The sequence below is a fragment of the Sporothrix schenckii genome (assembly GCF_000961545.1).
Source record: "Sporothrix schenckii 1099-18 chromosome Unknown Cont44, whole genome shotgun sequence".
NCBI lineage: Eukaryota > Fungi > Ascomycota > Sordariomycetes > Ophiostomatales > Ophiostomataceae > Sporothrix > Sporothrix schenckii.
In genome coordinates, this window is record NW_015971145.1 from 6148393 (window position 1) to 6161499 (window position 13107).

The 13107-nt window shown below is 56.3% G+C and overlaps 7 protein-coding genes across 7 annotated transcripts; 2 read left to right on the forward strand and 5 right to left on the reverse strand.

Annotated features, from left to right (window-relative positions):
• Nucleotides 1-113: 113 nt before the first annotated feature.
• On the reverse strand, nucleotides 114-2155 carry SPSK_08771 (uncharacterized protein; the record flags this gene model as incomplete). The annotated part of the gene is made up of 3 exons (XM_016735359.1): nucleotides 114-424; nucleotides 466-1850; nucleotides 2052-2155. The coding sequence occupies 3 exons, from the start codon at nucleotides 2153-2155 to the stop codon at nucleotides 114-116; spliced, it is 1800 nt and encodes a 599-aa protein (XP_016588655.1).
• A 25-nt stretch (nucleotides 2156-2180) lies between these two features.
• SPSK_10082 (uncharacterized protein) lies at nucleotides 2181-2513 on the reverse strand (the record flags this gene model as incomplete). Its single annotated transcript, XM_016736639.1, has 1 exon — nucleotides 2181-2513. The coding sequence occupies one exon, from the start codon at nucleotides 2511-2513 to the stop codon at nucleotides 2181-2183; it is 333 nt and encodes a 110-aa protein (XP_016588656.1).
• Nucleotides 2514-3246: 733 nt separating this feature from the next.
• Nucleotides 3247-4194, forward strand: SPSK_09611 (uncharacterized protein; the record flags this gene model as incomplete). Its single annotated transcript, XM_016736183.1, has 1 exon — nucleotides 3247-4194. One exon carries the CDS (start codon nucleotides 3247-3249, stop codon nucleotides 4192-4194), a length of 948 nt encoding a protein of 315 aa, XP_016588657.1.
• A 248-nt stretch (nucleotides 4195-4442) lies between these two features.
• On the reverse strand, nucleotides 4443-5801 carry SPSK_09264 (uncharacterized protein; the record flags this gene model as incomplete). Its single annotated transcript, XM_016735840.1, has 1 exon — nucleotides 4443-5801. One exon carries the CDS (start codon nucleotides 5799-5801, stop codon nucleotides 4443-4445), a length of 1359 nt encoding a protein of 452 aa, XP_016588658.1.
• A 694-nt stretch (nucleotides 5802-6495) lies between these two features.
• Nucleotides 6496-7583, reverse strand: SPSK_09493 (26S proteasome regulatory subunit N11; the record flags this gene model as incomplete). The annotated part of the gene is made up of 2 exons (XM_016736065.1): nucleotides 6496-7440; nucleotides 7518-7583. The coding sequence occupies 2 exons, from the start codon at nucleotides 7581-7583 to the stop codon at nucleotides 6496-6498; spliced, it is 1011 nt and encodes a 336-aa protein (XP_016588659.1).
• Nucleotides 7584-8421: 838 nt separating this feature from the next.
• Nucleotides 8422-11051, forward strand: SPSK_08554 (histone deacetylase 1/2; the record flags this gene model as incomplete). The annotated part of the gene is made up of 2 exons (XM_016735147.1): nucleotides 8422-8625; nucleotides 8703-11051. 2 exons carry the CDS (start codon nucleotides 8422-8424, stop codon nucleotides 11049-11051), a joined length of 2553 nt encoding a protein of 850 aa, XP_016588660.1.
• A 322-nt stretch (nucleotides 11052-11373) lies between these two features.
• SPSK_09672 (trans-aconitate 2-methyltransferase) lies at nucleotides 11374-12245 on the reverse strand (the record flags this gene model as incomplete). The annotated part of the gene is made up of 2 exons (XM_016736244.1): nucleotides 11374-12099; nucleotides 12141-12245. 2 exons carry the CDS (start codon nucleotides 12243-12245, stop codon nucleotides 11374-11376), a joined length of 831 nt encoding a protein of 276 aa, XP_016588661.1.
• Between the last annotated feature and the right edge of the window lie 862 nt (nucleotides 12246-13107).

The following is a 13107-nucleotide window of genomic DNA, read 5'->3' on the forward strand; positions in this document are numbered from 1 at the left end:
TCTTCTTTTTCAATCAAACTATATATGCCATCGCCTTCCACGTTTGCGTAACTCTCTTGCTTGCGTGTCCACTGCCAATGTCGCCCGCACCTCTCCATCTGCAGTCCGGTTTGTCATTTCTGGGCCTCTTCGCTTGCCTCTATTTCCAATGTAGTATCTCTGGGCGGCACTGTTTGCGTTGTCGACACCTGTGAATACGCGCAGTGCCAGGCCGGGTCTGGGTGCCAGAGAAGCGTCGCTTGAAGTCGGACACCGCCGACCATGAAACCGTTGAGGGCAGCAACGGCCGCGTTAATCTGTTGCATCGTGTCGTAGTACATGCAAATCTGATTTTGCTTCAATCGAGTCGGACGGCGCTCGCCTCCTGCAGCCAAAATGACCGGCTCGGCAAGACCGTGGTCCCGCAGCAGCTTGAGCATGCTCTCTGTGTCTTGCAATGCTTTTGGAACGCCGGCAAAAACCCACGGGCGTTTGCTGCGTTTGGGCAGTTTGCGATTCCCGTAAACAAAAATATGGCACAGGGATACACGCTTTCGGACAAATAGAAGCCATGTTGGCGGTAGTGGCGATTGAGTGTGTCTCGAGTCTCCTTCTCCAGCTGACTGAAAATGCCAGCTGGGTAAGCCACGATGCGTGCGAGGACACCGAGCGTACGCACGGCATCCATACCTGGGTCCCGTGAAGCGCCGTCGTCAACGGCGCGACTGCGACTTTGCAACGAATAGCCAGGCCGAAAGCCCACGACCCGCAAAGCATCAAGCAATGGCATGGTGGTCTTGTTTTGACCAAATCTGCATCCGGATGCTGCCAAGAGTAGAGGTGTAGCGACTTCTTGGAGGTCGACCCAGCCATGGAACTGCTGCAGAAAGCCAGGGGCCAGTCGGTCAAGTGTTGGTCGATTGTTTGTGGCACCCCAAACGACCAAGATACGCCTGTTTTGCTTTCCAATTGGGGGCGAAGTAGCCTTGCTGTGGCCTTTTGATGGTGCGGTTGTTTCCGAAGTGGTCCAAGAATCATTGACAGACTTACGAGAGTGTTTCATGTCGACGAGGTCCTGTCTAAAAAGCTCACGGCGTTTCATCAGACGCTCAAAGTTTTGTTGATCTTGCGAGCCAGCCCATGCTTCAGGATATAGTAAAGACTGAATTTTGTACTGCTGTAGCATGCGCCTCTCAATGTCTCCTTGCACATTTGCAAGGTAGAGCCTCATGGAGGGGCCCTTTCGTGAAACGATCTGCTGCCATGGTTTGTTGTGCGGCGACGGGCGTTTCTCCGTCTCGATCGCAGGCGCACCGAGATCAAATATACTTGGTGCACGCCAGCTGTTCGGCGACAATGGCAGCTGTGTCTGGAGAGTTTGCTGTACCCTGCCTTGGGCTTGCGTTCCGTGTTTGTGCCATGCTCGTCCCCTGGCAACGAACGAGTCGAGGTTTTGCCCAAGATGTCGTGCCAGACAGTCCGTCGTGGTTGTCATGCCCTTTTCCCCGTATCGAAATTGCTCTCGTGTCTTGTGGTCCATGCGGTCGCTGAGCCTTGTACTGGCTGCTCCGATACCGTATTGGGCGACAGCATCGTCAAGGTCTACCTCCTGCAACCGGCGCCAGTCATGAGACGCAATGCTATGTGTCGTTTTGGTGCTGCCATTCCCGTGGATCGTGAGGGTGAGGTCCGCTGCAGGAGGGACGCTCGACGGCATATAGGCAAGGACAATATGTGAGACTCTGGCCTCGTCGATGTGGGTGCCATTGTCTTGGCCGTGTCCCTTGACATCAACGGCCACATACTCGTATTGGATCAGGGGCGAGTGAGCCTGGTCGCGAAAAGTGGCAAGATTGGCGATGCGTTTGTCCCTCTAGAAGTAAAACGGCACGTCGTCCTCTTCTTGCGTCTCTGACGTAAGTGAACAATGGGATGCAGAGAGTGTGCGCGACGACGTGAGGGAGGTTGGGATACTGTGTGGTAGGTCTGAGGGTGCAGAGGCTCTAGCCTGCCGGCTTGATTCTCTCAAAGAAAGGTTCTCCGATGTCAAAGGTGCTATCGCCGGCGCCAACCTTGATGGCGAGTCAGCCTCTTTGCTTGGTGGTTCATACTCGAGCAGGTAACACATGTGGCCAGGCAAAAGTGCCTCGTCGACCGAAGACAGAGGTACAGCCATGGTGATACAATTGACAGTGCCGTGGCTAAGCGTAAGGTGTCAAGTCGACTAAGTTGAGTCTAAGGAGAAGATGATAGCTTTGCAGAGCATCAGTTTGACCGGATTGGACTGCAAAGCCGAAAAGCAATACAAAAGGCAACTTGAGGCCAAGCGACTCAGGGGTAAAATTAGGGGGAAAGAAGGAACGGTAGTTGAACCTCTTTCCTGAACCAGCAGGAGAATAGAGACGAGGGAAGGAGCGGCCGGCGAGAGACACAACAACAAACTGGGAAGTCACGACGGCAATTACGGCGTCACTCTCTACTGGTGTGATGCTTTGCCAGGAATGGAAAGAGCCAACGCTCATCCAGTATTGCATCGCGACACGATATATTAGGCAATACAAATTTAAGAAAATCCAAATGTCAATGTCTTTGTGCTTCACATATCGTGAACAGTAATGAATCCAAGCCACATTTGTGATCGTTGCCATCTACAAGGCTTTTAACTCGTTGCCTAGTTATCGACGGAGTAACATGCCAGGCTTATTTGTTCCTTTGACAGCCATCACAAAGGCGTCGAGAATTGCTCTCTTTTGGGTGTCCGTAATTTCTCGGGCGTTTTTATTCATTTTTTTATGTACCGTTAGACAATTTCTCAGTAAGTAAGCTACCTCGTATTGTCTACCCAACGACCCGATGCATAGCCATTCGAGCCATTGTCGATGGCTTTGTTGTCGTTGGTCGGTTTGCCTAATACGCCAAGATGTGCATCAGCATCAGCCTCCACCCTAAAACTGGCTCCCGGGTTGTCACTGCCGCGTATTATGATGTAAGTTGCTTATGCCCTGCCGGGACAAAGAACACCGCTGACCACATGGCGCAGCAGCGCAGCATTTGGCCAAATCGGGTAATTTCAGAATGAGAGCTTTTCGAAGAGCTATAAGATTAAACGTGGTATTATTTAAGGCTGAGATGTTTAGAGATGATTTAGACGTGGAAACACAACATTTTCTTTTTCTCATTTATATGACTTAAAAGACTCTCAATCAACGTTTTGTCTTTTCTTATCTTTTTTCTTTTTTTTGTCTTCTCTTCATACAACCCTCAAAAATGACCTTCCGCCCAAAAAACGACTACAGCCTGGGCTTCGGCTCATCGGACTTCGGACTCGGCACCAACTCGGGTCTCGGTTCTGACTCTGGACTCAGTTCCGGCGGATCGCGCTTGGGCTCCAAGATGGGCACTGGCGGCCTTGGCTGGTCGGGCGGCCTTCGAGGCGACCGAAAGAACAAATGGACGACGATGCTTGGTCTCGACAGTGGATGCGAATGTGGCAACGGGAACGGGAGCGGAAGCAACTATGGAGGCAGTGAGGACATGGGCGGCTTTGGCGGACCGGATGATGCAGGTGGCGGATTCGGCATTGGGGATTCAAAAAAGATATCCCTGACTGCTGCTACTTATCCTGTCCACCTGCCGGTTCTCCTAGACAACCTGAGCCAGCTCGAGACAGCTCGTTCCCGTGTCTTCAACGGCCTTGACAAGTACGGCGACGGCACGATCCTGGCTATTTTTGAGAAGAAGTGGTTCAAGCGGCTGCAGAAGCTGTGCGACCACCTCGGTGCTCAGGGCCTGGCCATCGGCAGTCTGCTCGCTCACACAACAGCACTCCCTTCGCAGGGTCTCAATTTGGCCCTCCAAGGGTGGATGGCCGCGGCCACAAACAACCTGGGCACCCTCCACGGCGAGATGGAAAGCGTAGCCGTCTATCACCTCATCACAATGGCTGGTGATATTGAAGACGCATCCGATATGGTGGATGCAGTCGACAGTGGTGACAGCGGCGAAATCGTCGATACGGCAACAGGAATTGTCGTTGAGGGTGCCGCTGAGGATGCTTGTGAAATGTTGTTTGGCAGCGTCGATGCGCAACTAGCACGCTGCTACAAGGTATTGGTGCAGTGTGCCGCCGAGATGGACAACAGAATGATGCCGGCATTACAACAAGAGCTATCAGGAGGCGGCTGGAACGTTCCCCCTGGTCCAGGACGATGGTAAGCCTTTGTGCCGGGTTTGCGGGATATATGAATGTTATGTATGATATGATGACAGAACTTGTAATATAGAATAGTTTGAACGGTAGATATATGTATTTTGATAGATGTTCACCTACTAACATTTCAAATAAATACTAAGCCGATATGGTTTGTGCTGCTAAACACGTATTTGGCAAGATATACTTCTGGACTAAATGTCACACAGCCTTGCATATCATACTCCAGTACCAATTACTCACTTCGATACAGTTAGGGCCCTCTGTGATCCGCAGTCCTTTCAGAGGCACCAGCTGTACTCAACTTGTGACGACTAGTCGATGGTAGAGGCTTACGGGCAATGCTGTGCTTCGCGGACGTAGGTGTCGAACGTGCGCATGTTTGAGACGCACCAACGGGTGGGATTGCGGCGCAGACAGCATGCAGCCGTTGGACACCCTCGGCACCAAACTCTGCGTAGTACATGCTCGAGAATGCAGGATCGTAGACAGCGGGAACTTCGTGAGGCATCAAAAACTGGCGGCCAAGTGTCGTGCCGCTGCCCAGGAGCCGGAGACAGGTGTTGACCTGACGTCCGAGAACCTTGTGTTCCATGGAATCCTCGGAGGCCTCATATACGGCACCACTGCGTGTGTACGCCTGCGCTGTGTGTTGTAGCAGACTGGCGAGGCTGAGAACAGGTGGCGCCGTTTCGGGCAAGCCGAGCGTCTCGTACGGGCCATCACACGTGCTTTCCTCGTTCCTAAAACAGCATGAGCCCTCCGTGCGGTCGATTTGGTAGAACGAATCTTCGCCGCTGTCAAACTCGTGGTCATTCACCCACTCAATATTGACCGTCACAAATTGCCCGTCGACCTGCAGCTGCAGGCTTTGCGGCCTGCGACGGTCAAATCGAAAGGCATTTTGAGAGACAGCGGCCCAGGACGGCAAGACGTCACGGGTGGCCAAGGGGCACACAATTGAAGGCTGACAGACGGAATCTGCTCCGTCCAGCGAGTCGCCTACATCGATGCACCGCAAGGGGTCGTAGAGGCGAAGAGCAAGAGGGCCACTGATGGCGTAGCGAACGTGTTGAAGGGCCGTCTGGAGACCAAGCACTAAGCGACCAAGTGAGTGGTAGTGGGCACACATCGGAGAGACCTGGACGGAGAGAGAACCTGAGGTCGAGGAAGTGGCCGAGGAACTTGTGTCGTTTGATTGCGAAACGGTACCGTTGCTCGTATCAAAGCTCTCGTAGCTATCCCGCAGCTGTACAGAAGAATGATACCGACGTTTTCGGTAAAGAGTAGACGGTACCGGGGACTGGGGGATTCCGGGAAGGGGTGGCAAGGGACGACTGGTGGGCAGAGGAGGCAGTGGCCGGGATGTGAGCTGGTGCATTCGATGGGAGTTACACACGAGCTTCTCACTCATCCGAGTGGCCTGCTGCGCGGCGCAGACCTGGCACGCGTATACATGAGCGTGGGAAGAGGAATGTGTGTATGGCCGCGCCTGAGTATGGCCAGACCTGTACCTATAGTCACCGTGGCCTTGCTCAACGATGGTCTGCGGATTGAAACGGGCTGCCAGCAGTCGCCTTCCAAGCTCGCAAAGGGTCGAGCGAAAGCCCATTGTGTTGCGGATGGTGGTTTGAGGGTGAGATGGTAAGTGAGAAGGGACCGGAAAACGATGGCTTTCTGCGTGATGGCGGCTGCAAGTTGTGGCTGGAAATGGGAAGGACTGCAGCAGTGTGAACAGAAAAGACAGCGTGGCCGTGGATGAAGTTGAGGGATGAGGAAGAACAAGCAGAGAAATGGGGCCGGTGACACGCTTTTATATCATCGTAGCACTTTCCCAAACTATTGTTCGTTCTGAACAATGGCCATAGTTTGCGGAAGGAACAAAGGAGGTTGCGCGCTGTGCCTGCCCACACTGAACAAGACGATGGTTGACGTGAACAAAGGGCTCTTCGTTTGGCAGGAGCGGCACAACGCTTTGTATGGACATCGACATCGAACAAAGACGATAGAATCTACACCAATCGCCATTCATGACAGAGATGCAATTCACACTATCGCGTCTTGGATTGGATCACACATGCGCATATTGTTGTCTAGCCTAACGCCTACTCGTACATGGCCGCCTGCTGTTACTTTTTGTGACGGAGTCGCAAGTATGGGATTAGAACAGGTAGAAATGGAGGGGAAAAGAAATAGGAAAGAAAAGAAAAGATGCAATGCATTTCGAGTTGTCTACCATATGCTTTCCAGCAAGTTTGCGAGCCCGTACAAACCCCATGCTGTCCGCCTCCTGCCGCGTCTATCGTTCATAACTCGTCCTCAACGTCCATCTCGTCGTCCGCTGCGCTCTCGCCGTCCACCGCGCCCTCTTTCCGCGGCATCGTCGTCTCCTTGTCAATCATCTGCCGCGACACGGCCACAATATTGTCCTCAATCAGCTGCTGGCCCACGTCCTCCAGGTGCTTCTTGGGGTCCAGCTTGCCCACGTAGCGCGTCTTGAGCTGCTCCTTGGTCAGCTCTGTCTCCTCCTTGACGCGCTTCTCGTAGCCCTCCGCGAGGCCCACCAGCCGCTGCAGCCGGTCCTTGTTGTGCTCGCCCGCCACGCGAAAGTCCTCCATCTGCAGCGCCTCCGTCCACGGCTGCTTGTGCAGGTTCATCAGCATGTTCTCCTCCAGCGCGGTCTTGCGGTAGTTGATGCCGATCGAGTAGTAGTGGCGGTTGAGGCCGTGGATCAGCGCCTGGATCGACGGCTTGTTGAGGTGGCCCAGGTTGCTCGTGCTCTGCCGCGGCTCCTGGCCCATGATGAGCGTCTGCGGCGAGATAGACCGGAACGCGTCAATGACGACCTTGCCCTTGACCGACTGGATGGGGTCGATCACGACGGCCACCGAGCGCGGTGTCAGCTGCTCAAACGACTGCTGCGTGTTGATATCCACCGAAGACAGCCAGCAGCCGAAGCCGGGGTGCGAGTGGTACCAGCCCACGACCGATTCGGGCCGGCCGGTCTGGCGCAGCATCTCCATCATCTTGGTCTGGAAGACGGGGTCGACGGCCTCGACGCTGACGCCCGTGCCGCTCTGCGGCATCGCAAACACGTCCACGACGCGCACCGTAAAGTCGTCGACAAACTCGCCCAGCATCAGACCCATGACCTCCATGGGCACGCCGGCGCGGCCGTGGCGCAGCATCTTGAGGAGCGCGAGCGAAGAGATGTACACCGTCTCGGAGTTGTCGATGAGGTTCGTGTTGTCCTGGGGAAAAGCCACCCTGTCAGTTCAATCCCATTCCACAACAGAACGTGCGCTTCATGTCCCGCAAAAAGACTCACCGAGCTCGGCTGCGAGCCCAGGCCGGACAGGCCCTGGCCCGAGAACATTGACCGAAGGCGGTCCATGGTGTGCGTCGAGACGCCGGGAGTGGAGGCGAGACGAAGAAGACGCCGGGATGCGGATACGATCGAGAAGCAGGTGAGCAATTGACAGTCAGACAGACACGTCGACGCCAATATGAAGGGGTGGTGCGAAGTGGTGAAGTGTGCGTGCTATTTGTGATGTTTCCGGCTGCTTTCGTCGACGGCTGTCCCTTGCTGTTTGCTTAGCAGTGCAAGGCCGCCCCCCAGTTACGCCAACCTTGCGCAGCCTGGAGCTTTGCCCGCGTCCCACTGGGCGGTGGCGTGCGGCAAAACCTCCAGAGCTCAATGGCAGTCACGTGCTGCTTATATAAACCGCCTTATTCTGGAGGCTGGCAACCCTGAAGCGGAGCTATGATGCAGGTGCTTTGCACGACTGGAGGCGCTAGTCCACGTACGGCTAGCTTGCATGGGGCAATTGGGAAGGAGCGCCCGCCAAACTGTGGAAGCGCGTGGTGCAGGAGCGAGGGAAGCCGACAACTGACTGCTCGAAGCACAAAAGTGTGCTCTCTCCATCGTCTGTTTCTCCTCTCCGTCTTCACAACATTTTTACTCCCACCTCAACACGCTTGTTGTGTTGACTCCCCGGTGCCGTTTTCTTGTCTCCCAATTGGAGCGAGACGTCTTTTGTCTTTTGTCCGCATCGTTTTACCCCAGACTGTTTTTTTTTGTATTTCTCGACACCGACTTCCTTTCCTTTGGCCTCCCCGACGGTCTTCGATCTCCTCAGCCTACAAAACCTCGTCGATCTCCTCGACCTCCTCTACCTCCACAACCCCGTCGACCTTGTCGACCTCCTCGACCCTCTTCCTCCCCTCTCACGATGGTCACCGACGCTGCTGGTGTCGATCGCTCGCGGCCGCTTTACGATGTCGTGCACAACGACAAGAAGCGTGTGGCGTACTTTTACGATTCCGACATTGGCAACTATGCCTATGTCACGGGCCACCCCATGAAGCCGCACCGTATCCGGCTGGCGCACAGCCTGGTCATGAACTACGGCGTCTACAAGTTTCTGGAAGTCTACGTGCGTGCCGCCTGCCCCTCATGCCTCCTCTTGCCTCACTGTCTTGTATTTCACCCGCTAACGGCCCCGTCTCACAGCGCGCCAAACCCGCCGTCTTTATGGAGATGACCCAGTTCCACACCGACGAGTACATTGACTTTTTGCAAAAAGTCACGCCGGACAACATGGACAGCTATCAGCGCGAGCAGAGCAAGTACAATGTCGGCGACGACTGTCCCGTGTTCGACGGCCTGTTTGAGTTTTGCGGCATCAGTGCTGGCGGCAGTATGGAGGGCGCCGCCCGTCTCAATCGCAACAAGTGCGACATTGCCGTGAACTGGGCCGGCGGCCTGCATCACGCCAAGAAGAGCGAAGCTAGCGGCTTCTGCTACGTCAACGACATTGTGCTCGCCATCATCGAGCTGCTGCGCTTCAACAAGCGCGTGCTGTACATTGACATTGACGTGCACCACGGCGACGGCGTCGAGGAGGCCTTTTACACCACCGACCGCGTCATGACCGTGTCGTTCCACAAGTACGGCGAGTACTTCCCGGGCACCGGCGAGCTGCGCGACATTGGCATTGGCACGGGCAAGAACTATGCCGTCAACTTCCCGCTGCGCGACGGCATCGACGACACGTCGTACAAGACCATCTTCGAGCCCGTCATCGACGCCGTCATGAAGTACTACCAGCCCGACGCCGTTGTGCTGCAGTGCGGCGGCGACTCGCTCTCCGGCGACCGTCTTGGCTGCTTCAACCTGAGCATGCGTGGCCACTCCAACTGCGTCGACTTTGTGCGCAGCTTCAACCTGCCGACGCTCGTGCTGGGCGGCGGCGGCTACACGATGCGCAACGTGGCGCGGACGTGGGCCTATGAGACGGGCCGTCTGGTGGGCGTCGAGATGGACGCGGTGCTGCCGTACAACGAATACTACGAATACTACGGCCCGGACTACGAGCTGGATGTGCGGTCGTCGAATATGGAAAACGCCAACAACTATGAGTACCTCGAGAAGATCAAGATTGCCGTCATTGAGAACCTCAAGAAGACGGCCCCCGTGCCCTCGGTTCAGATGCAGGACATTCCTCGGCAGTCCATGGGCATCACGGACGAGGAGGAGGCCGAGCTGGACGACCTCGATGAGGACGAGAACAAGGACGCGCGCGTGACCCAGCGCCAGTGGGAGAAGAACCGTGCGCGGACGAACGAGTTCGACGAGAGCGACGACGAGGACTTGGCACGCGCCAACGGCGTCAACTACGATGGCCCGCCGCGGCGCTCCATCATGGACTACCGCAACCCGCATGCGGACTATGAGGTTGACAGCGGGGCCATGACGCCAACAAACGGCATTGGCAAGGCGGCGGCCGGCGACGACGGCGATGTGGCGATTCCGGATGCCGACATCATTGCAGACGCCGAGGAGAAAGCAGCCAAGAACGAGACCGACGCCGCGTCGGCTGCTGCTGCGGTTCTTGCGTCGTCGGCAGAGGCCACCAAGGCGAACCAGAACGACGACGGCGATGTAGCAATGGAGGACGTTGACACCACGCCTGCCACTGGCAACACAACTGAGGATAAGGCCGCTTCTGCCACTGGTAACACGACCGAGGGTAAGGCCTCGCCGCCATCAGGCTCCAAGGAGAGCGATACCAAGACACCCACTGGGGACGAGGCTGAGAAAAAGACGGCTGCCAAGCCGGCCGCAAAAGAGAATGGCGAGGCAGATGCATCCGCTGCCGCGGCGGCTGCCGTTGCGTCTGGGAAGAAAGACGACAGCGGTGATGTGGAGATGACAGACGCCGCCGCCGACGCTGCTGGTCCTGCCGGAGAGGCTGAATCCACAGCACCTGCTGCCGATGCCGCCGAGGGCCAGGCCGATGCCGCAGGCAAGGACGCGCCGACGACCGCCGACACCACCGAGGCCGCTGTCAAGGACAAGGAGGTGGCTGCTGCCAAGGACGAGAGCGACAAGCCGGCTGCTGCCGATGCCAAGGCCACCAAGGAGGCAAAGGAGACAGCATCCAAGGCCGACAACGCAAAGGACGCAACCGCTGCTGCTGCTGCCCCTGCGGCCGACTCGGCCGCTGCCACTGACGAGTCTGCAAAGAGCAAGAAGGACGATACGGCCGCTGACGCTTCTGCCTCGGCTGCCGCCGACGCTCCGGCTCCGGCCTCCAAGGAGAAGAACGGCGACAATAAAGAGGCCGATGCGGCCGCCGCGGAGAAGAAGGATGGTGGCGCGGGCGCGGGAGCTGACGTAAAGAAGGACGGCGAGGCCGATACCAAGGCTGCGGAGGCCAAGGACAAGGCCGCGAGCGAAGACAAGAAGGAGGCGGCAGCAACCACTGCCAACAGCAGCAAGGCAGAGGTGGCCGCTCCGGCAGCCACATCAGACGAGAAAGCCGCGACGGACACGCCGGTGAAGGAGGAGGCTGCCTAGGTGCCAATGTCCCTTGACATTTCTGATTGGCCAGAGTCGTTTTGAGGGACTCTGCATTGGCCCGTCTGCTGTTGCGTTTCGTCTTTGTGCTTTTCATCTCCTGCGACTCTCCTTTTCTGTGGGAGCGGTAAATGATAATACCAGCGGCGTCTTAGGGGGGTTATGTTTCTACCCGTTGCCATTTTTTCACCTACTTGCTTTGCGTTTCGTTACTCTCTCGTTCCTTACCGTTCTCTGCCTGTGTAGATGGATCCGTACCATACAAAAACGAACGCGTATGTTCTATTCATTCAATTATGTACTCTGTGCGCCGCCACATTTTTTACTTCTTGACTGCCACGACAAACAGCCGCGGGTAGCGAATGATGACACTGTTGTCGACCCGCCGCTCGTAAAGCTCGCCGAGCCGCCGCTCGTATGCTGCCACAAATGCCTGCTTGGTCACCTCGTCCGGCAGCGCATTCACCCACGGCTGCAGACCCGTCCCCCGCACCCACTCGACAATGTCCTTGGGGCCGCCCACCAGCACGTGGTTGTACACCGCGTGCCACACGTCCACGCTCTGGCTGTGCGGGATCAGCGCATCGTAAATCTGCTCGGGCGTCTCGATCGGGTCGCGGTCGTGCAGTTCGCGCAGCGTCGCCACCCACGGGTCCGACGGCGACGTGCCCGGCGCCTCGCCGCGGGCCACCTCGCGCATCGCCTGGTGTGTGGGCTCCGACTTGTTGTCGGGCACCTGGTACGCAAACACGCCGCCCGGCGGCAGCGCCGCAAACAGGCGCAGCACCGTCGGCAGGCGCTCGGCGAGGCTGAGCCACTGGAACACGGCGTTGGCCAGCAGCAAGTCGGCCGCGCCGGGCGCCGGCGCATACGTGCGCAGGTCGGCCAGGCCAAAGGCCACGCCGGGCAGGGTCGCGCGCGCCTTGGCAATCATGTTGGGTGACGAGTCGACGCCCGACAGCTGCGCGCCGGGGAAGCGGTCGGCCAGGACAGCCGTCGAGTTGCCCGGGCCGCAGCCAAGGTCAATGATCCGGAGGGGTGTGTCGCCCTTCTTGTCGGACAGGGGGAACCGCCGCCCGGTAGGGGCACGCGGTGGACCAGGTCGTGGACAGCGCGCGTGCGCTCGTCATGGAACTTGAGGTACTGGTCGGCCGACCAGTCCGTGCCGTCTTTGCCGTCTTTGGAGGTAGACATCGTGGCAGATGCTGCTAAGAATCGAGATTGTGTGAATGCCGTCGTGGGTGGCGGAACAGTAAGGCCCGCTATCGGCGTGGCTGTTCGCAGGGGAGCGCGGCAAAAGGCACGCAATGGTGTCATATTAGTGGTCTGTTATGTCGACGATGTATCTGTCGTTCGTGTGTCGTGAATTATCTCGTGAGAGGCAAAGACGAGGAGAGCAGGGCTACTTAAGTATCGAATCAGTCGCTGAGCTTTTCTGCTGACACGGCAAGGACGGCTTCCCCAGATCTACTTTTTGTGTTTTTTGTTTTGGTGCCTTCCGTCATCGTGCCGTAATGTATGCATGCACCTTCCCCTTTCACTTGCGCACCTAAACTCGCCCGGCAGCGAATCGGCGAATAAGTACGCTGTAATTCGGCGGAAATGCGCTGTAGCGCCGCTTGCCGTATTGCCCCAGGGGCTTGCTCGTAAGTCCTCGTAGCTTAGTCGGGGATTCGCCGGGCGTGCCTTCCGAGCCGAGGAGTTGCGAGATGTTGCGAGATGTTGCGCTAGAAATTGAGAGAAAAACTTCAACGGTTTCGAATTCATGACATTTTCTTTCTTTCTTTTTGTTTAATTTTTTTTTAAAAAAAAGATAGCTTTGTCCGGTCCAGAGTCCGTATTCTACAACGAGATACAAAAGATAATTTTATTGTGTCAGTAATACAGAGTACTGAAATGAATATTACCAAAACAACACGTAACTTGACAGACCTTTGCTTCTACTTCTAAAAAGACCTCAAATTTTTTTTTTTTGAGGAATATAATAAAACAAAGTACGAGACGGTATAATTTTGCCCTAGTTGACTGGACAAACAGACCATGAAAAAGGCAAAAA